This window comes from Salvia miltiorrhiza, chromosome 1 (genome assembly GCF_028751815.1).
Source record: "Salvia miltiorrhiza cultivar Shanhuang (shh) chromosome 1, IMPLAD_Smil_shh, whole genome shotgun sequence".
NCBI lineage: Eukaryota > Viridiplantae > Streptophyta > Magnoliopsida > Lamiales > Lamiaceae > Salvia > Salvia miltiorrhiza.
In genome coordinates this window covers 73323636-73345728 of record NC_080387.1, presented here as the reverse complement: position 1 = coordinate 73345728, position 22093 = coordinate 73323636, and the positions used below count along the sequence as shown (strand labels likewise).

At 36.8% G+C, this 22093-nt stretch overlaps 4 protein-coding genes across 5 annotated transcripts; 1 reads left to right on the top strand and 3 right to left on the bottom strand.

Moving 5' to 3' along the window:
* Positions 1-168: 168 nt before the first annotated feature.
* LOC131005940 (geranylgeranyl transferase type-1 subunit beta) lies at positions 169-4078 on the top strand. 2 transcript variants are annotated; one of them, XM_057933063.1, is made up of 11 exons: positions 169-568; positions 1459-1534; positions 1621-1679; positions 1788-1927; positions 2244-2299; positions 2382-2458; positions 2542-2587; positions 2767-2891; positions 3110-3180; positions 3271-3358; positions 3677-4078. In XM_057933063.1, the coding sequence occupies exons 1-11, from the start codon at positions 383-385 to the stop codon at positions 3824-3826; spliced, it is 1074 nt and encodes a 357-aa protein (XP_057789046.1). In that variant the 5' UTR covers positions 169-382; the 3' UTR covers positions 3827-4078. The 2 variants fall into 2 exon arrangements, with proteins under 2 accessions (XP_057789046.1, XP_057789047.1); XM_057933064.1 differs by having other exon boundaries at positions 265-568; positions 2385-2458.
* Positions 4079-6872: 2794 nt separating this feature from the next.
* Positions 6873-8229, bottom strand: LOC131005981 (uncharacterized). Its single transcript, XM_057933122.1, has one exon. It carries the CDS (start codon positions 7927-7929, stop codon positions 7138-7140), a length of 792 nt encoding a protein of 263 aa, XP_057789105.1. The 5' UTR covers positions 7930-8229; the 3' UTR covers positions 6873-7137.
* Positions 8230-11192: 2963 nt separating this feature from the next.
* Positions 11193-14151, bottom strand: LOC131005880 (heat shock cognate 70 kDa protein 2-like). The gene is made up of 2 exons (XM_057932990.1): positions 13623-14151; positions 11193-13039 (listed from the first exon to the last, which is right to left on the bottom strand). The coding sequence occupies exons 1-2, from the start codon at positions 13834-13836 to the stop codon at positions 11298-11300; spliced, it is 1956 nt and encodes a 651-aa protein (XP_057788973.1). The 5' UTR covers positions 13837-14151; the 3' UTR covers positions 11193-11297.
* Positions 14152-16290: 2139 nt separating this feature from the next.
* On the bottom strand, positions 16291-20350 carry LOC131005953 (succinate--CoA ligase [ADP-forming] subunit alpha-2, mitochondrial). The gene is made up of 7 exons (XM_057933078.1): positions 19954-20350; positions 18976-19185; positions 18582-18752; positions 18229-18352; positions 17541-17602; positions 17148-17229; positions 16291-16696 (listed from the first exon to the last, which is right to left on the bottom strand). Exons 1-7 carry the CDS (start codon positions 20158-20160, stop codon positions 16560-16562), a joined length of 993 nt encoding a protein of 330 aa, XP_057789061.1. The 5' UTR covers positions 20161-20350; the 3' UTR covers positions 16291-16559.
* Between the last annotated feature and the right edge of the window lie 1743 nt (positions 20351-22093).

Here is a 22093-nt window from a genome sequence, read left to right as displayed (position 1 = left end):
AATTTAAATAAATAAAATAATTACAGATTTCTCAATCGAAAAGGAGATAAATTATTTCACATTTCTTTTTCTTAATAGTATAAAATTAAGGTGACAAAAATAGCTTTAATTACAAAAAAAACCCAAGATTTTTGGATAACATATAAATATAATTGTCCCCATATAATAGGACTGTATTCCTCAAATCAGTACTTTACTTTTTTCTTTCTCCATAGATTCTTTGAGAGATTCTTCGCAGAATGTAAATATTCTCAACAATAAACTTATATTCTTCGCTCAAAATTCACACTCCAACTCTTCCGAATTTGTTTCTTTAGCTCTTCCGAATTCCGAATTCTCATAAAACTTGCAGATTTGCGGCGGAAACATCGAGAATTCAACTATGGAGGATCCAGAATTCTGGGATTCCGATTCAGAATCGTTGATCTTCGAGAAGGATCGGCATATACTCTATTTGGAGATGATGTATCAGCTGCTGCCTGCGCCCTATCAAGGGCAAGAGATCAACCGCCTCACACTCGCCTACTTCATCATCTCCGGCCTCGACATCTTCGGCGCTCTCGATCGGGTATCTCCTCTTTCCCCAATTCCTCTAATTCCGCCTAGTCTTTTGTGGAATAGGAAGTTTTTATTTGACGAGAATGCTCGAATCAGTGTTGTCATGTGTGCCGTGAAGTGGTTCATGTTCGTAGATGCAGGGATTGATTTTGTGGACTTGTTGTGTTGTTTACTTAATTCAGCTCAAGTTTAGTTTTTTTTGTTGTTGAATTAACTTGATTGCGGATCTCTGATTGAATTGGTGGGTGTAGATACTCTCTTTTGCTGTTTTGGGAAATAGCATTAGATATTTTGGATGTTCTGTTACACTTAGTTACATAAATTGTTATTAGTAATTGTGGATAAACAGGCATTCCTCAGGTAAAAATTAGATAAAACATGGCATGTGTAAAATTTGAAAATCTACGTTCTTAGTGATATGGTGTTTTTGTATGTGTTATCTACCATAAAAAAATTAAGCTCAAATTGATTTGAACTTCGGATAAAAAAGTCCTGAAGTTTTTTTATCCCTCAGCCACGCATTGATACATTTATTGTTGCATTCAAGGCTGTTGAGGTTTTATAAATGGATAGACAGGGTTTTGAGCGGGTTTTCGATCAGCCAAGCTGAGGTTTTAGATACATGTTTTTGGCTGGAAGCTCAATTTTGGATTGTAATTGTCATTCAGTTTTGCTATTAGTTATAGTATGATTACCCTTTCATTATTAAAATACAAACATCTGTAGGATAGAGTGCGATTCATGGGGTTTCGATAGCATAATAAAAAGTTTCAGCCTTCAACATTGTTCCCGTGAGTGTCGGTTCATGTGGATGCATCAGTTTCTGCTTGTGGTTGTAGTTGACAGTTACCATTCTGAGAAGATATATTTTTTTGACAGTTTCTTCTATATTTCTGTTAGATTGACAAAGATGCAGTAGTTAATTGGGTTTTATCGCTTCAAGCTCATCCAAAGAATGACAAAACATTTGAAAATGGTAAGGTATTCACTGAAATCTTCATTTTAGAACACAATTAATGCTACAACAGTGATATATTTACATGAAAATCTGTATCTTCACAGGCCAGTTTTATGGATTCCATGGTTCCAGAAGCTCCCAGTTTCAATCAAATAATAATGGGGTATGGAAATTGTCTATCCCATATTTAGGCAAGAAAAGCTAAAGGTCGTGTTTTTATCTTATTTCTTGTTGCAGAATTTGATTTGTTTGTTTAAATACGTCTTTGCAGGCTGCACAACTGAACGGCAGTCACCTAGCAAGCACATATTGTGCGCTGGCGATACTAAAGACCGTTGGCTATGATTTATGTCTTATAAACTCTGAATTGTTATTGAAATCAATGAGAACTCTTCAACAGCCTAATGGATGGTACTATTTACTTCATCCTTTGCCCTTGTTATAACTCTATTGCAATTAGTGTCTCATTTTATTTGTTATATCATACCTTTGCTTGGCATGATTGGGAAAGAAAAGAAAAAAAGGTGCCTTTTTCTAGTTTTGTTAAAGCGAGAAAGTTACACTTAATTGTTGAACCATTTTTGGCACTCACTGGCCTGAGCAATTAAATGAGTTATTTCATCATTTTCTTTTCTAGTCATTGCTTAGCGTTTATGTATTGTATATTAGTTTAACCTGTTAAGGTGCTGAATCCAATACGTAATATATCATGTTTCATACATCCCAGTTTTATGCCCATTCATACTGGAGGAGAAACAGATCTCCGCTTTGTGTTCTGCGCAGGTAAGAAAATTCTTTCAAAGAATACCCGAGTTTCATTTTCTTCTGAATGATGATTCAACTATGTAGTTTTTGATGTCTTCAGCGGCCATTTGTTCAATGTTGAAGAACTGGACCGGCATGGATTGTGAAAAGGCTAAGGAATTTATTAGAAATTGTCAGGTAGTCTGCCTTACTTCTTAACTTGGTTCATCTGATATCATCAATATTATATTCAAGAACTTGTCTATTGACTTCTCCTGCAGTCATATGACGGAGGGTTTGGATTGATTCCAGGTGCAGAATCTCATGGTGAGTGGATATGAAAGTCTTCAATCTCCTAGTTTGTTTTCTATGGGTTGGTTGCTTTCAGAGATTATTAACTCGATGAACCTACCAAGTCTTCAAGCGTTGTTTGCATTAGTTCATGGTTGGTCGCTTCTTGCAGATATTTATTACACTTATGGATTTGAATTGATTTAGTGTCACAGGTGGTGCCACTTACTGTGCTGTTGCATCTCTTAAACTGATGGGGTTCATAGAAGAAGACTTGCTATCTAAAAAAGCATCATCTAATGTCATCAATGTGCCGTTACTTCTGGATTGGAGTTTGCAGGTTTATGTTCTATTTAATTCTAGAAAACATTAATCAATGAAGTACCTGGAATTATGGTCCTGTATTGAGTTCCGATTAAGTCATAACTAGTTGCTTATTGGGTGTTTTTGTATTTATAGTCTTTGAAGATGAAAAACCTAATCCTAGAGTAGTTGTCCTGTTCAAAGAAGCAATAGAAAAAACTGAACTTGAAGAATGTTTTTTTCTTTTTTTTACAGAAGCAGGCACTAGAAGATGGTGGCTTCCGAGGAAGAGCGAACAAGCCAACTGATACGTGTTATGCCTTTTGGTGCGTTTGAAAAATCCTTGTGTGTGTGTTTTTCCTTTAATTCCTTTTCATTTCTTATATTTGTAACCCAAGTAGCATCTAATTCTTTAGGGTTGGAGGAGTTCTAAGGATTCTACAAGCTGATAAATTCATAAACGAGGAAGCGTTGCGTGGATTTTTGTTGACTTGTCAATCTAAGGTGCTTTTCTCCTCTCCTTTGGTGTCTCATAGTTAAATATTATGTTAAGTAAGATTTAATTAACATTGAAAATTTGAAATGCATGACCTCTATTTCCACTGTTTCCCATAACTCGGCTTTCATATTTTTCAAAACCAAGAAACTCCAAATAGATAACTACATGCAAAAATAGTATATTGATCAAACATGTTTATTTCTTGAATATTGATCTCCTCTCGGGTTCTCTGGTTTTTTTCTTCATGTAGTTTCTCATTTGTATGAAAAATATTATTTATATCCGGAAGTAATATCTTGACCATGGATCCTCTCTTGTGCCAGTATGGTGGTTTCAGTAAATTCCCGCGTTTGTTGCCAGATCTCTACCACTCCTATTATGGATTTTGCGCATTTAGCATGTTGAAAGAACCCGGTCTCAACCCTATATGCGTTGAACTGGGTGTAACGGTTATTGCTGCACTCGGACTTTGAGTGCTACACCGGCTGCTGTGGCACAAGATCAGACCGGGTCAAGAAGAATATCGCGACCAGCACCAACAACACCACAACTACGTCTTTCTGCAAGAAAATTACCCAGGTCTCGTGTTTCTTTTTCCTTTGTTTGGTTTATACGCTCACGCGTTGTTGTTTTAAGTAACTTATAAGCTTAGCCAAAAAGGTATTACGCTCGGCATCTCAAATTTGTGATGCCCAGAAAAATTGGGGTGTTAATTTTATTATAAATTACTCCCTCCGTCCCAAGGTAAGTGAGACCTTTTTTTTGGGCACGGAAATTAAGAAAAGTGTATTTTGTGTGTAGGTGAAAAAGTGAAAAGGTGTTTAAAGAGTAAAACTTTTACCAAAAAGGGAAAGAGTCTCACTTATGGTGGGACACCCAAAATAGAAAGAGTCTCACTTACAGTGGGACGGAGGGAGTAAAAGGTTGTGATATTATTACTATGTTTCAATTGAAGCAAAGTATAAGATACATAATTCTTGTTTTTTTTTCTTCTTTTTTATATACTGATTATCTTTGTGAAGGCAATATTGACCTTTTCTAGAGTGTAGACAGCTGAGGTATATTTCATCACACCTGGTTGATTCTTTTCTTGCATGCCTGTAAAAGTAAAGGCATATATATATATATATATATATATATATATTTCTTCAAATAAATTATTCTTTCGAAAGCGATTGTCTTATTTATACTATATCAATCATTAAAATTTCATTTTTATTTGGATATTCCTTTGACTTGTATGTAACTATTGCATCTCAATTCTCAAAGGAGTTGCATATAACAAGTTGATGATAAAAGTTCCAACTCCACTTTTCTCCAATCCAATATATATACATATGAAAGGGTCCAAATAAAAACTTTTTATTGTTAGAATTATAATAACCTTTGCACTAAACTTATAAATTGCATTGAATTTATAAGTAATTTTTTATATTTATTGAGTGTAGAGTTTAGTTTAGTTACTTTATTGTCCACTGCAAGAATTTTCACAGTTCTCACAATATACTCTGTCTGTCCACAAAAAATAGTCCTATAAAGAGAAATTTTAATAAAAATAATTAGCGTATTGTGGGTGAAGAAAGGATTTCACTTAAAAGTAGTATGACACATCATATGATAGAAAGTTTTTAAAAATAGAACTGGATTAATTTATGTGAATGTTCCAAAATAACAAAAATTGACTATTTTTTGTGGACGGATAAAGTATTTTTTTTTTAATCAAGTTTTGTAAATTCAACACATTTCGAGTACTCAGTATCATGTTTTTATCATATCGACATCATGTTTATATTAGTGCCAAACAAATTAAAATGTGTCCAAATAATATGGATTTGATAAACAAGAAAAGATGAACATAGTGAATACTCCATCCGTCCCACGAATCTTGACACGTTTTCCTTTTTAGGTCGTCCCACGAATCTTGACATGTTTCCATTTTGGGTAATAATTATTACATTCTCTCTCCTACTTTATCACTTTTATTACTCTTTCTCTTACTTTATCATTTTTATATTTTATTAACTACACACTTAAAACACTAATCTACAATTTCTTAATTCCCGTATCGAATTCAAATGTGTCAAAATTCGTGGGACGGAGGAAGTATTAGATATATGCACAATAACGAATTAAAACAACCGATAAGAATACCAACACACTTGATTGAGATTTTTATATAGGTGAGATTTAACTTTATAAAACCAAACATTTGACATAAAAATTAATGATGGGACATAATGTTTTAAATGAAAAAAATGGAAGGAAATGTGGAAAAAAAGGTGAAGAAATGATTATTGAGGTTAGGCACTTTACTTTTGGTTAGCACGCACGAGACTGTGTTTCACGGGATAAAGTTTGCGTTTTGTTCTTTTTGAAAAGGCCAAACATATCACTACTTCTCTCTCTCCCACTATAACTTTAATAATTTAATGCCATTATTTTAAACTAAAATCTTCAAGATTACTTTGATAAAGGTTGGGTTACAATGAAAACATGATTTTAGATAAAACTATGAACTTTATACCTAGTACTTGTTTGATATTAATGTAACAAAAATAAGATAAGTAATACGATGAATAGTTAATAAATAGTTACTTTATCGTTAAGTTTAATTATTTTAGGAACGAGGTGAAATTGCTTTTTTTTTTTTTTTTAAATAGTGAAATAAGATAGAGCCTTGATTCTATCTCGAGCCCTCTTAATCAATAATTTGGAGTATTAAACGTATAGATAATTCTAAATTGTTTAACTATTTAGGTTTACAAGGCTTATCAAATATATATTTAATTTATAAAGAAATTGTAATTCATGTATGGAAAAACTATGTCCACTATGTGATTTGAATTTAAAACTATAAAGGGCATGTTTGATAGGGGCCATAAGCCCTATATTACTTATTTAACTCACCTAATATTATGTTTGATGCAATATTTCAATTACAAGAGAAGCCCGCAATTGTGAGAAGGCCCGCAACAAATAACAACAAATCTACTGTTTCACTAAGAAATTTAATATCTCCTCCCCCTGGTATTATTTATCTAGGTATTATTTATCTAAGTTTTATTTATCACCCTTTATCTCATTTTTATATCAAACACACCCTAAAAATGTAACTCTTTAATAAATAAAGTGCAAGCAACTTGTATCGATTTTTATGATGTCTTTACTCACAATTTACTAATATGGGCCCAAGAAATGCTATGATTTCGAATCGATTTTTGACATTAAAACCCATAAGAATTAACGAGGGCTATTTTTTACTAATGTAAGATCAAAGGTAACTTTCTTTTACTTATCTATCTTATTAATATCCTATCCTCTCACTTAGAATAATTTATCATACCTTTCGTGTTTTATTCTACAATATATATACTCTTAAGTTCTAATTTATAGAAATTAGATAACTATATTTATATACTTTAAAAAATATTATTATAAAAATATATTCATGCATTAACCCCTAATAACTCGAACGCTCGATTTATAGGTCGAACAAAAACGCCGTACAAGACACCAAAGTGAACTAACTGCAAAATTATTAACATAAATGTACATTACAATATTCTTCAAAAATCCATCTAAGTTCCACATGTTTCCCAAAAGAAGTAGAACCAAAAATTAGCACACCAACATTACATTAAAAAAAAAAAAAGATTAATCTCTATTCAACATTCATAACCAAAACAGGCAAGAACTCAAGCCAAGGAGGTGGGAAGTGAGAAACAAAAAAATTGATTAAAAAAAAATTAAATAATTTTACATTCAAAAAAAAAAAAAAAAACCACTACCTCTGTGATGAAAATCTTGATGAAGAAAAACACTCATCTTCTTCCAAACTACAATTCTTGATCCCAATCCCATCTCTCCCTTCATCCTTCTCATCAATCACCAATGTAATAAACTGCCCATTTCCCTCACTTTCCCTCTCATCACCTCTCTCTCTCATCGCCATCTTCTCCTCCGCGTCCCTCAAGAACTTGAACGCCGGCGGCGGGCTGGCCCGCCGCCGGAACTCCGCGCACTCCCAGAAGGGGCTCTCCCCCTCGCAAAACGACGGCGTCAGCGGCGGCGTGAAGTACGGCGGCGACGCCATCGGCGTCAGAAACGGCGTCTCCAAAATCTGCAGCAAATCGCTCAAATTGCTTCTGCTCGCCTTCTTGAAAACCCCATCTTCGGATTCCAAATCCTCCCTCGTTTCCTCCGTGATCGTGAAGAGGAATCTCGGGAAATTTCCCATGTTTTCTTCTGCAAATGGCTTCCGCAGCCAGAGATCTTTGCTGCTCGAATTTGAGGATTGGGGCTCGTGGACTAGAGTTGGGGAGTTGCAGAGCTCGTGAGCGGCGGATCTCAGCGAGGAGGAAGAGGGTCTTTGGCAGAAGTGGAGAATGTATGAAAAATTCGATCTTTTTCGTGGGATTTGGATTTGAGCTTCGTTGATGGTGGTGGCGGCGGCGGTGGTGGTGATGATCTTCTTCTTCTTCCACCATAGGAGGTAGTAGAGCTCTGCAATTAGGGCTAGGAGGAGGCTGCCGAAGACGACGCATAATCCAAGGCCTAATCCGCTTATGGATTTCATTTTTTTTTTTTTTTGTTGAATTGATTGTTGTGTTTGGAGATGGCTATGTCATGTGGGATTGAATGCTTTCATTTGTTGTTTACTAGGGAAGGAAATGGTTTTTTTTGTTGTTTTTTTTTAGAGTGAAGTTTTGAGGGGCAAAATGGGAAGAAGAAAAGTTTGTTTTTGTGTTTTGGAGATTATGATAGCCTGTAAAATGATGGGAAAAGGAAGTCGAGATTCATTGATGATGTATGTGAAATGCGGATTATCTCATGCATGAGATTTCCTTTGTTTTCAAATAAGTGTTCGATTATAAATTGAATATTAAAAAAGTGGATAAATTTGTTATTTTAACCTTTAATTGTTATAAGGAAAATCGAGTAAGTAAAGAGCTTATGCAAGAGACAAGAATTTAATGATTAATGAGAGTTTGACGTCATATTTATATAGAATTCTAAAATAAGACATTTATTAGATCATGAGTTTTATATTTTCCTATATTTAACGATAAATTATACTTTTATTCTATATTTTAACTAAGTAATATATTTTTATTCCATTTTTTTGTACTAACATTATTCATACAAATCGTATTTTTATTCTATCTATAATAATTTTATTAAAGTTTGTGTTCATCCTCAATATTTTTTTTAGTGCACGGAAGGATACATGATTTGTTCAATGCAAAACTCGTGCATTATATTTGTCCGAAGCTAAACATATTTATAAAAGAAAGGACAAAAAAAAAAAAAAGAAACACCATAACAAAAGTGTGAAATAAATAGTGAAATGTTGAAAAACGCAAGTGGATTTGGTGTAATGGTTATGGTTGGAATAGTTCGCAGAGTTCGAGAGATGCTCACATGCATGCTAGCAATCAACAACAAATATTTCTTTCAACTCACTTGTTTGCTCTTTTTACCCTTTTTCACTTTTCTTGGTAGTGTCGATTTTTTTTACTGTTGACTAATTTAGGCCGTAATAATATCACATAAATTTACAATAGAGAATCTTAAATAGTGATGATTAATGTGTAATAAGCCCAATAATTATGAAATCTTGAAGGCGTGCCTAGACACGGGGTTATTTTTAATTATTGCTAACTAACTAATACATGTAATGTGAGATATAGCTCAAATAATAAAGTTGATATACCCAAATATTTTCGAGGAATCTTGGATAGTGTTGTGGTTTATTTGAGACTAATATACATAGTGCGTGTGATTACGTCATTATATATAGTGATATGAGACTATTCCCATTAGTAACACTCGTATGAGTGTCACCCATATAAGACAAAACTTGTAAATTAAAAAATAAACATAAAAGCCATATAAATGATGACATTGGTTGGCTAGCAGCCTCAATGTCAAGAGAAGGGCATGATTGTGTGTGCGTGTTGACCAAGCGGTAAGGGATTAATGTTTAAGGTCAAAGGTCTTGGGTTTGAGTCCCCTATAATGCGGTCATTTAATTTTTTTTATTTAATATTATAAAAAGAGAGAGAGAGGGGCATGATTGTGTGCGTGTGTTGGCCAAGCGGTAAGAGGTTAATGCCTATGGCCCGTCTTGGGTTCGAGTCCCCTGTGGCGTGGCACTTTAATTTATTTATTTAATATTGTTAATTTATCAAAAAAAGAAAAGAGAAAGGCATGATCATGTTGCACCCTTTCATTAGGGGGCACTTAATATATATATATATATATATATATATATATATATATATATGAAAGAGCTAAAATAAGAGCATTTCTTAAGATATAAAATAAGAATAATTTTCAGCCCATAGATCATCAAGATCTACGGTTGATTCGTAATCCTGTTGGATGGATTTATGGTCCTGAGTTCGAATTTCAAAGGTAGCAAAAATTTATTTTTCAAAATTCATACCTTTATACAGCGAATTCATACATGTTCTACATAAAATTCATACATTAAAAATTGCTTTTATTTCTTATTTTAAGATGTGTTCTCACAGTAGCCCACCCCTATATATATATATATATATATATATATATATATATATATATTAATGGGATTAGAAATAAGATGAATGTTAAGTTATGTGAATGTCACTAATAGAGAAAAATATCACTGGTGAAGATAGTCTGATACCAGTATATGATGTACGAGCTATTTTCTTGTTTGAAATTTTGAATAGAGAAAAGGAGTTATTTTGAACAATTATGGCACATAAGTAACGGTGATGTGTAATATTTCTCCTCCTACAGTTATTGAATTTGGGCCAATAAATATGTTAAAAGTGAGCATAGAATAGTTAATGCCTTGATCCAAAGATTTCGAATTCAAGCGTCCTACGCAGAGGTCTCTTCCGCCTCGATGTGGACGTTGCCTTCCACGACGATGGGCGAGCTATTGGGGCTGGGTTTATTCTGAGGGACGACGAGGGCCGGCCCGTGGCAGCTGTATGCAGTCCCCTAGGCTTTACAGCCACGGTGTTGATGGGAGAACTACATGCAATGATGGTGGCTATTGGTTTCTGTTTGGAAAACGACTATGGCCCGGTGGTGGTGTTCTCGGACTCGATCCTTGCTATTCATGTCCTACAAGAATCTGGGTCGGGGGCTGATTCTTTGTGCGATGATCTGTGGGAGGTTTTTCAACACGCTCGCAATTATGGTGTGACTTTTGTCATGCTCGTAGGAGCGCTAATAGAGCTGCGCATGCGCTCGCAGCCTTTGCTTTAGAGGTTAAAAGCTTTGTTTGTTGGAAGTCGGATTACCCTCCGTGGCTTCTTAAGATTGTAAACTCTGATCTATCTTTATGAAAGTTCTGTTTCCTTCAAAAAAAAAAAAAAAAGTCCTCGTCTAACACAATATCTAAATTTAATTATTCATTTTTTATAAGGCTAAAGTATAGAAAGAGTATTAAGTGAGAGCACCCAGCAGGCCTAAAATTTATTGTTATACTATTGATATATATGGGCCACAAAATACTTCATTTTTCTTAGGGCTTTGAGTCCATTACTGAAAGCCCTTTATGTGTGTACAGTGCGTCTGAAAAAGTCTGTATTTTTCAGGTTAGTGTCTCTCAGATTTGAGTGCTTGTTTCATTTTAATTATAAAACTAAAATTGAACTTCTTTATTTTTTATAAATCAACAAAATTATTCTTCCATCTATTCTCCTTTGATAGCAAAGCAACGACAGACCCTGCTTCAGAAAACTGAATTCTAGAAAACATATAACCGGAAAATAAAAGTATTCATTTTTTTCGGAGGTGAAATATTACATTATTATAACATACAAAAACAGAAAAATGTAAACAGGAAAATAGAAATACTAGAAATACTACTACTTAGTTTCGAAAGTTTCGATGTCGCTACCAACACTCCACAAAAACACCAACACACGCATGGTCAAAAGCTTAATCCACTTCCTCAATCTTGGGGCCAGCACCGCCGCTGCTGCCACCGCCACCGCCAGCAGCCGGCGCATCTTGATCCATGCCATCGGCAGCGCCGCCGGCGCCGTACATCTTGGCGATGATGGGGTTGCAGAGGTTCTCCAGCTCCTTCATCTTATCCTCAAACTCATCCGTCTCCGCGAGCTGGTTCCCCTCCAGCCATTGAATAGCGGCTTCGATGGCCTCCTCTATCTTCTTCTTGTCCTCCGCCGCCAGCTTCGCCGCGATCTTCTCATCCTTGATCGTGTTCCTCATGTTGTACGCGTAGTTCTCGAGCGCGTTCTTCGCCTCCACCTTCCTCTTGTGCTCCTCGTCCTCCGCCTTGTACCGCTCCGCCTCCTCCACCATCTTCTCGATCTCCTCCTTCGACAGCCGCCCCTTGTCGTTCGTGATCGTGATCTTGTTCTTCTGCCCCGTCGTCTTGTCCTCGGCCGACACGTTCAAGATCCCGTTTGCGTCGATGTCGAAGCAAACGCTGATCTGAGGCACGCCCCGGGGCGCCGGGGGGATCCCGGAGAGCTCGAATTTCCCGAGCAAGTTGTTGTCTCTTGTTCTGGTTCGTTCTCCCTCGTATACTTGAATCAGGACGCCGGGCTGGTTGTCCGAGTATGTCGAGAAAATCTGCTCCTTCTTCGTCGGGATCGTCGTGTTCCTCGGAATGAGGACCGTCATCACGCCTCCGGCCGTCTCGAGCCCCAACGAGAGCGGCGTCACGTCGAGGAGGAGAAGGTCCTGCACCTTCTGGTTCCCTTCCCCGCTCAGGATCGCCGCCTGCACCGCGGCGCCATACGCCACGGCCTCGTCGGGGTTGATGCTCTTGCAGAGCTCCTTCCCGTTGAAGAAATCCTGCAGCAGCTGCTGCACCTTCGGAATCCTCGTCGAGCCGCCGACTAAGACGACGTCGTCGACGCTGCTCTTATCCATCTTAGCATCCCTCAAGCACTTCTCCACCGGCTCCATACACTTCCTAAACATGTCCATGCATAGCTCCTCGAACCTAGCTCGAGTTATGGTGGAGTAGAAATCGACGCCCTCGTAAAGCGAATCGATCTCGATCGTCGTCTGCGCCGTCGACGACAGCGTCCTCTTCGCCCGCTCGCAGGCGGTGCGCAGCCTCCTCAGAGCCCTCGGATTGTTACCAATATCCTTCTTGTGCTTCCTCTTGAACTCCTGCACGAAGTGATTCACCATCCTGTTATCGAAATCCTCGCCGCCGAGATGGGTGTCGCCGGCAGTCGCCTTGACCTCGAAGATGCCCTCCTCGATCGTGAGGAGGGAGACGTCGAAGGTGCCGCCGCCAAGGTCGAAAATGAGCACGTTCTTCTCCCCTGCGGAGCTCGCCTTCTTGTCGAGCCCGTAGGCGATGGCGGCCGCGGTCGGCTCGTTGATGATGCGCATGACGTTGAGGCCGGCAATGACGCCGGCGTCCTTGGTGGCTTGGCGCTGGGAGTCGTTGAAGTAGGCAGGCACCGTCACGACGGCGTTCTTGATGGAGGCGCCGAGGTACGCCTCCGCTATCTCCCTCATCTTGATGAGGACCATGGAGGAGATCTCCTCGGCGGCGAACTGCTTCTCTTCGCCCTTGTAGTTGACGATGATCATCGGCTTGTCGGCCGGGCCGGGAATGACCTTGAACGGCCATAGCTTCATGTCGCTCTGGACGGAAGGATCGCTGAATCTTCTACCGATCAACCGTTTCGCATCTGCATCGCAGGGGAAATTTATTTGAGCAAAAATTTGTTTCGCGCCATAATAAAATCATAGATACATCATACATCGAAGAACTACTGTTTTCCCCAAATTGTATAAATCATAAAATTATTTCAACACGCTGTGTTTCAGAATTTGATGCTAGAGTTCATTTGAGACCTTACTAGCTAGGTGGAAGGGAATTAGCACCAAACAGAACAGCCAATTCAAGTTTTCACTGACTAAATTAGCCAAAATCATAGCACTTTCAATCTTCTTCCGAAGTAATTACTAAAAATTCCTTCTACAACGAAGATGCAAACAGCTACGAATCGCTAAATTGAAATTTTAAAATCCAAATTATCGAAGCAAAACAGCATGCTAGCAATGACTAAATTAGCTGAAATATTAGCAGTTTCCATCTCCTTACTAACTAATTGCTACAAAAATCCTCCCCAAATGTAAGATGCAAACAACTACGAATCGCTAAATTCAAATTCCAAAATCCAAGTAAAACACCAACCAAAAACACATGCTAGCATAGCAAAATCATCACACACACACGCAAAAACAGAAATACATAAAAAAAAAACTCACCGAAAACAGTGTTGGTAGGGTTCATGGCGACCTGATTCTTCGCTGCATCGCCGATGAGGCGCTCGGTGTCGGTGAAAGCCACGTACGACGGCGTGGTGCGGTTCCCCTGATCATTGGCGATGATCTCGACGCGGTCGTGCTGCCACACCCCCACGCACGAGTAGGTCGTTCCTAAATCGATTCCGATCGCCGGTCCTTCGCCTTTTCCAGCCATATTCTAACAGCAGCAGCTGCAGCAGCTAGTCAATCGACAAACAGAAACTCTCTCTATCTCGAATTTGAAATTTGTTTGATGTAGATGAATTTTAAGCTCTGTGAAACTTCACGGATTGAATTATGGTGGTAGTGTAGGAGGAAGGGTGTATAAATAGTGCAGATGAAAGTAGTCTAGAGAGTTCTTGTATGTTGGCGCGTGTATGCATATACAGAGAAGCTGGGCGACGTATGTTGTGTTCTGGTTAGTTCCAGCGATTTCTTTTCTCTCTCAAAACTTCTCCTATAAGCCTTTGCTCTTCTAGACCCTTTTATTTGTCACGTTGGCTCGATAAAAGTTTGTTCGAATTTTAAATTTTGATTTATTGGATGATTAGATAAAATTTTGATATGAATTTAAGTTTTATAGTATATTTATTTTAAATGTGTTTGAATGATTATTTTTGTGTATATGTATTGGATAGAGTATATAAATTATAAATAGTACTCCCTCCGTCCACTAATTCAGGACCTAAGTAGCAAAACACGGGTTTTAAGAAAAAGTGTATTTTTATTAGTTGAGTGGAGAAAGGGACCCACAATTAATATATTGTTTATTAGTTGAGTGGAGAAAAAGTGTATTGTTTTGGGACCCACCAATTAAATATAAATAAAAACTTACTAAAAATGGATAGATCTTGAGTTGGTGGACGTCCCAAAAAGGAAAGAATGCCTTGAATTAGTGGACGGAGGGAGTATTTGTTTTACAAATTAAAGTCATTTATAAATTAATACTAGTTCATTATTTGTTATTCATATTTTTTATTGGGTTAAGTACCAAATCCAACCCCAACGTTGGGGCCCTTATCGCAAATAGAACCCTATACTCAGGGTAAGCGCTGTTTACTACCTCAACGTGGCTAATTTTGAACAAATCCACCCCCGCGTTTTGACGGCCCCAAACGCCGTCTGTGAATTTTTTTTTTCTTTTTCTTTTTCTTTTTCCTTTTCTTTTTCCTTTTCCTTTTCCTTCTCGTTCTTGTCGCCGCCGCCTGCAGATTTAGCAGCGCCGCCGCCGCCGCCGGTAGGGTTTGATGATTTTTTGGTAGGGTTTGATGATTTTTTGGCAGAAGCAAATGCAGATTTCTCCAAGAGATGAGGGTTTCTATGGTGTGCAGCTGATGTTTGTCCCTCACCTGAATCGAAGAAGCTCGGCGGAGAAGCGGCGGCGAATGCAGATTTCTTCAACGGATTTCTGCGGTAGACGTCGTAATCTTTCTTCGACGGATTCCGGTCGGTGGCGTCTGAGATTTTGAATCCGGAATCGGAGGTCGCCGGAGAAGAAGAAGAAGAAGAAGATTTCTTGAGAGGATTTCTGCGATACGCAATCACATCCGATCTTTCCCACCAATCGCGGCCGCGGAAGGGCCGCAGAGCCTCCTCCCGGAGCAGCGACAGCCTCTCGTCAACCACCGGCGGCGGCGGGGGGGAGGCGACGACGATGGTGACGGCCTAAACCGTTGAAATGGGGCCCACCTGCATTAAAATAAAAAAAAATAAAAATTCACAGACGGCGTTTGGGGCCGTCAAAACGCGGGGGTGGATTTGTTTAAAATTAGCCACGTTGAGGTAGTAAACAGCGCTTACCCTGAGTATAGGGTTCTATTTGCGATAAGGGCCCCAACGTTGGGGTTGGATTTGGTACTTAACCCTTTTTTATTTAATTTGGTACCATTCTCATACGTAACACACAGATTAAGATGACAAATATTAGTATATTACTAACTTTTTCTTAACTAAACGATGGATTATATATCCAATTAATTAATAAATTACATATTTCAATTCTTTTTTAATATATTTTATCAAATACGATGGAGTATGATATTTATATTTAATAAGTTAATAAGAATCCCAATTAAATATAGTATTATTTCACACTCTGTAGTAAAGAAGGCTATTTTTTTTTTTTTTGCTAGTGTGTTTGGCACACTGTATAAGGTAAGATTGTTAAATAATCTTGTCATGTTATTTAAAAAGTCGTGTTCGGCCCCGGCTTTCCCACGGTATTACATTCTTTTTTTCTCTTCAACTTGACTTATAATTTTGTAGGAGGTGTTTGATTTAAATAATTAGATATGATTCATAAAATAATTCATATAAATTAAATATTTGATATGTACGATAGGGCTCGACTCGCATCTAAAATCACCCAAATAAGTGATTGTTTATCATCCTAAAGTAAGGTGATTATTTAATCACTCTTTTAATCTGATCAATTTTATCTATCTCATCCACCAAACCATAACGCCTCCTTAAATGAATTGATTATAATTTATAGCACAACCTTTGAATCGAGTTGCAAAAATAATCCAACCTTCAAAATATTACAAAAAATAATCTGATCTTTGAACGAGAGTCACAAGTACACCTTAATTATTGACGAAATTAAGAACGTGAACATAAAAAAAAACAATGATAAAACCCAGAATAAATTAAAGCTATTATCATTCCAAGATTCAAGGTCAGTGAAAAAATTTCAAACCTCCCTTTTATAATAAGCAGTTGTATGAACAGTGTCAGCCCATATACTCTTTTCAGCAGCTTGGGTCTTTACAATCCCACTGCAGAAATCCAATGTGTTCGTTATTACAAGGTATGGCGAAGGCTTAAGCAGCAGAAGAAAATGCTAATGCTCGAGCTCAGCAAGAGGAAAAAACGCGACAAAAATTCCTCATCGGGCTCTCAGACGAGACCCCTCTGTTTGAAGACCTCGAGCATTGCAGTGCCTATCTTTGCAGGCGACTCGACCACAGTGACCCCAGCTTCCCGTAGGGTCTTAATTTTGTCCTGTGCCGTACCCTTCCCGCCTGATACGATAGCTGCAAATTCAACAACTCCGTCAATGACACGTGGTGAAAGACAACTGAGACAAATATAAGAACTGGATCGTGCAAGGATTATGGTGAAACTTATGGTGGGATTCAAAACAAAAGGATTCGGCTATTGCTAGATAGATCTGAAACTGAGCTCGTACAACGATTCTTCCAAGGCTCCTTGACTTACTAGGTCAGATTGCTATGTGTATGCTTATAAAAATGGTTGGGGAAAACTAGAAGAAATATCATGAGTATTTGTTGGCCAGAAAGATATCGAGGTCCAAGTGTGGAGGATCGGATTAAAGCTCAATACTCAAGCCGTTCTACACTTAACTTGTAGGAATAGTCCAAGAAGATTCTATTGACGTCTGCTGAATCAGTTTGGAACAAGATGAGATAACTACAGAAGACATGGAACAATAATATAACCATTGGAATTTACAGAGAAAAGTACCTCCTGCGTGGCCCATTCTTCGCCCAGGTGGAGCAGTGAGGCCGGCAATAAAAGCAACAATTGGCTTCTGAGTCCCACTCGCCTGTCACATTAAAACAGAAAAGATTAGATATTTCAAGTCATGCAAATAGAAAGGTCCAAGTACATGAAGAAAAGGAAACAAGTGAAAAAATAGTCATGAACTCCCTCAACATTCATTTCAAGTACGATCATAAAGCATGTTAGTAACGCAGTACAGGACTATATTCATGGACTATGAATCAACGGAGGTGGATGAGGATCCCAGATTTTGATCAAGCCACTTGTCATATTGCATAAGAAATTGATCCATTATTTAGAGAAAACATCCAGTCAAGGTTCATGAGTCTTGAAACTCTTAAGGATGGTATTTACCTTTATAAGAGCTGCTGCATCCTCCTCTGCTGTGCCACCTATCTCACCAATAAGAACGATACCTAAAATGCGAAAAGAAAATGTATTAAGAAACCTCCTTTAAGCATGTACAGACAAATAGAAATTTAAACTCAATCTCCAATCTATTTAAGATTTTACTTCAATAGTTACAAATATTTCAATAACACCTATGCAATTTAATCTAAAGCTGTTAACCCCTGCAAATAAAAGGAGTTTACTCCCCCAATCCTCATTTGGTTATGAGTCTTTGCAGATTATAATAATTGTTTTGGTTATTATACAATAACTCCTGCTAAGTTGATTCAATTAATGAAGTCTCAAAACATCCACAGTTTAAAGCTCCCATATTGATTCTGGTCTCTCCTGAGCACATATCACAATCAAATGGTTAATGGAAAGTGGAAGTTATTCCATATCACAGCAATGTATATGATAAATAAACATCCTCTGTGCATCTTCATTCCAAGTTCCAACTCCATCAAGATAAGGGGAAGATACAGAGATCCTAGTACTAGTGTACTACTACTACTAGAAGCTGAATATGTAATACAAGTAATTTTGGTTTAATAAAACCCCCCTTGAATCAGTAAAATGAATTAAGAAAATATATCTTCATCCTAAGAGACTGAGGTAGAAAATAAGAATAACACTGTTTGACAAATTTTACCTTCTGTCTGTGGATCCACAAGAAACTTTTCCATGCAATCAACAAAATTTGTCCCATTGAAAGGATCTCCACCAATTCCCACACATGTTGACTGCCCAAGACCAACTGCAGATGTTTGGAAGACCTAAAATACACACACATGTGACAAAGTCATCCACAGATAATAGGGATATTCGTATAACTGGCAAACTATAATAATCTAATAAATTATCATCTTATTCAGTGGAGAAACCTATCAGCTAAATCTACAGCATAAGATTTTAAGGTAAACATGAAACAGAGCTAGTAAATGATAATTAGATGGGATGCTTTTAATCTCAACAAGATGAAGTCTAATGAAAATTGACTCTTACCGCTTCATAAGTCAATGTGCCAGATCGAGAGACAATTCCAATGCGTCCTGGTTTGTGGATGTATCCAGGCATAATTCCAATTTTGCACTCCCCAGGCTTAATAATGCCAGGACAATTTGGACCAATGAGCCGAGTTCGTGACTGCTGATTAAGAGCAGCTTTCACACGAACCTGCAATTTGAAACAGAAATCTTGAAGAACGAGAATATTAATAAAACTTTAAGCAGATGTGAAGGTCTATGATCATATATACTAAGACTTAATCATGAAATATATGAAACCTAAAGTATTTATTTAACTTGTGCAATGTCTTAAAAGATCCGAACAAGGAAACTGCATCAATTGGGAGAGGTTGATCGCTCAATTTACAGATGAAGCTAAATAAACGTAGTACCATGTCATGTTGGGGTATTCCCTCTGTGATACATACAACCAAATCTAGCTCAGCCTCCATTGCCTCCATGATGGCTTTTGCAGCAAATGGAGGAGGAACATATATAACAGATGCATTAGCCTTTGTTTCAGCTTTTGCTTCTGCTACACTGTTAAAGACAGGGAGTCCTAAGTGCTCAGTTCCACCTTTTTTAGGGGTAACTCCTCCAACCTATTCATGCAGACATAATTGATAAATAATGATATATGTTATAATTAAAACACTCACACACACACACACGCAGAGTTCACAAAATTTTCCACACACATCAAATCAGCAAGCAAAGCCAACAACTCATCATACTAGGGCAAAGTCTAAGTCAAACATTTGCATTCTAAACACTAATATACTAGGGCAATAACCTTGACCTTGTTATTTGAATAAGAAAAGGACTAACAAGTAAACTAATGTTCTTCAGCAGATGACGAACTTAAAAAATGCTCCCTAGTCCTTCATTCAGCGAAAGTCGTAATTGTACAAATCTAATCAATATGTGACCCCGAATAAAGTATATTTTCCACACGGATCAAGCAAACACCATTTCATAACTTGAAGTTCGCAATAGTCGTATTCTGCGCCTTATACTGCACAAAAAAAAAAAATCTTCTCAAATGAAAAACAGAATTCCAGAATACTAAGCACTTCAAACATACTCAATTTCACCTCTACTGTCTATATAGAAAATAACACTTGCTTGGGATAAAAAGTAACCTAAGCTCCCAAATGCATCACAGTATTTCAAAGTCAAACATTATGCATTTCTCATAAAACCTAAACCCCACCGAAATCACATTCCCCCTTCCGAAACAGAGCAAATCCAATGATCCAACAATCCGAAAGCATTAAATGAAAGCGCGAAAAAAGCTATAAAATCAATTTCACTCAATAACTAATAAGCAGTACATAAACTCAAGAGCGAACGGAGAGCTGAAATTATACCATCTTGGTGCCGTATTCAATGGCCTGCTCGGTGTGGAAAGTGCCATTCTTCCCGGTGATGCCCTGGCAAATGACGCGGGTGTTCTTATCGACGAAGACGGCGGGCGGCGGCGGCGGCGATCCGAAATTGCGGAGCTGGTGGAGCTGATTAGGGCGGAGCAGCCGCGATTGCAAGCTGGCAATCAGCCTGGTGGCTTGACGCGCCATGGATTTGGTTGACTGCGTTTGCGCAGATGCGATTTTAGGTTTTTGCAGAAATGGAAGAAAAGTTGGCGATGGAGGGAGAAATAATATACGCTCTCTTCCTTCACAAATGGCTTCTCTTTTTCTTGGTTTTTTTATTTTTTTATTTATTGAAGGGGTATTTTTGATATTTTAGAGTGAGAGAGCTAATAATGTGACAAAGCTACCGATTATCAAAGTAGCAACAAATAAGTTGATTAATAAATTTTGATTTTATTTATTGGATTAGTATTTCCTTTTAAAAAAGATGAAGTATCTATAAATACACGAATTATATTTAAATTTATTTTTTTAGTCAATAAATATATTTTCTTCGTTCATAAAAATAGTTCATTGTTATTATTTTGGAACGTCTATAAAAATTAGTCCATTTTTATTTTTAAAAACTTGTTATCACATGGTGGATCTCTTTCTCAACGTATAATACAATTAATTATCATTATTAATACTAATTTTTAAGTTGGACCTCTTATTCATCCACAATACACTCAACTGTTTTTATTAAAATTGGTGACGTTCATTTTTAGGACTATTTTTTTTGTGGACGGACGATGGAGTATATATGAACTTTTATTTTTTTGAAAATTAACTCGAGCTCAAATTAAGTTCATTGGCTGCTAACTTGATTGTTAAATTTCGATGGGCAATTTGAAGGTACGGTTGAAAAGTTCTTTACGTTATCTTCCTATTTATACTTATATTGTTGGGTTTTGATCACCGTAAATGGTCAAATTATGGCGTAAAAGTTGATGCCATGAAACTCAATATTTTCTCCTTTTTCGATCATTTTCCTTGACTAAAACCTAACAATATGGGTATCATTATAGAGATGTTGTCAAGATGTTTCCAACGGTACCTTTGAATTGACATCAGATTTTAGACAATCAAGTTATTGATCAACAAACTTTTGGAGTTAGGCCAAAATTCAAAAAAAATAAAAATTTATATATTTTTCGACAAAAAATTAGATCCAGTTAAAAATTAAAATCCGTGTATTTATAGGCAATTAATCATTTTAAAAATTAATACATCAATTTTATTTTTTTAAAATTTGACCTGAACTAAAATTATGATTATATTTAATCATATTTGGACGCCAAATTTTTATTACATGAATGTTAAACATTTTCACTTTTTTTTTCTTCTTTTTCATCATAGCCAACTTGCATAAAAATGTCAAATGATCGAAATTTTAAGTCAACCGAATTTTAAAAATTTTAAATTTATGTATTAGTTCATCAAAAAAAATATATTTTATTAAAAATCAAAAATTTAATATATTTTGTGTATTTACGCATAATTAATTTTGTATTCATTTATTTGAACATAATTTGTACGTTTCAAAAAAGAATTTACATAATTTGTACGTTTCTAGAGGCCATGCATCCTCGCCGCCGCCCTGTCAATTTTTTTCAATTACATATATATTTATGTTATTTTAAAAAATATATATACATAAATTCATCCGGTCATAAATTTCAATAAAATTTCGTTCGATCATAATTAAATTCTTAGATCCGTCACTGATTGGGGTGAAAAAAGTTAAAATTTTACTTAGAGGAAGCATTCATTCGTACATCCCAATTATGCATTCTTTGACTTTCACGTTGGATATATAGTCATATAGATATTTGAATATGGGAACCCAATTTATTATCTGTCACTATTAATCCATGCTTATTTTGTCAAACCTACGTATGAATATTACTTGTTGAGAGAAAACTCTCTTTCTAAATATATAAGTCAATTGTTAATTTAGTTTATGGAGATAAATAGCAAAAATAACCACTTGCATAGCTTTGGTCAAACAAAAAGTAATTGGTCTACATTCAATATGTGTAAATCAAATCCTTCTGAATATGCAAATTTGCCATTTTTATTTTTGACATGAACTTCA

Excerpts from the sequence above, each read along its gene's own strand:
- LOC131005940 (XM_057933063.1), top strand. The coding sequence starts at position 383 with ATGGAGGATCCAGAATTCTGGGATTCCGATTCAGAATCGTTGATCTTC. Across the intron at positions 1,535-1,620 it reads TGACAAAACATTTGAAAATG|GCCAGTTTTATGGATTCCAT; the intron begins GTAAGGTATTCA and ends GTATCTTCACAG. Across the intron at positions 1,680-1,787 it reads TTCAATCAAATAATAATGGG|GCTGCACAACTGAACGGCAG; the intron begins GTATGGAAATTG and ends ACGTCTTTGCAG.
- LOC131005981 (XM_057933122.1), bottom strand. The coding sequence starts at position 7,929 with ATGAAATCCATAAGCGGATTAGGCCTTGGATTATGCGTCGTCTTCGGC.
- LOC131005880 (XM_057932990.1), bottom strand. The coding sequence starts at position 13,836 with ATGGCTGGAAAAGGCGAAGGACCGGCGATCGGAATCGATTTAGGAACG. Across the intron at positions 13,040-13,622 it reads CCCTACCAACACTGTTTTCG|ATGCGAAACGGTTGATCGGT; the intron begins GTGAGTTTTTTT and ends CCTGCGATGCAG.
- LOC131005953 (XM_057933078.1), bottom strand. The coding sequence starts at position 20,160 with ATGGCGCGTCAAGCCACCAGGCTGATTGCCAGCTTGCAATCGCGGCTG. Across the intron at positions 18,753-18,975 it reads GAATACCCCAACATGACATG|GTTCGTGTGAAAGCTGCTCT; the intron begins GTACTACGTTTA and ends TTCAAATTGCAG. Across the intron at positions 17,603-18,228 it reads TGTGGATCCACAGACAGAAG|GTATCGTTCTTATTGGTGAG; the intron begins GTAAAATTTGTC and ends TTCGCATTTTAG.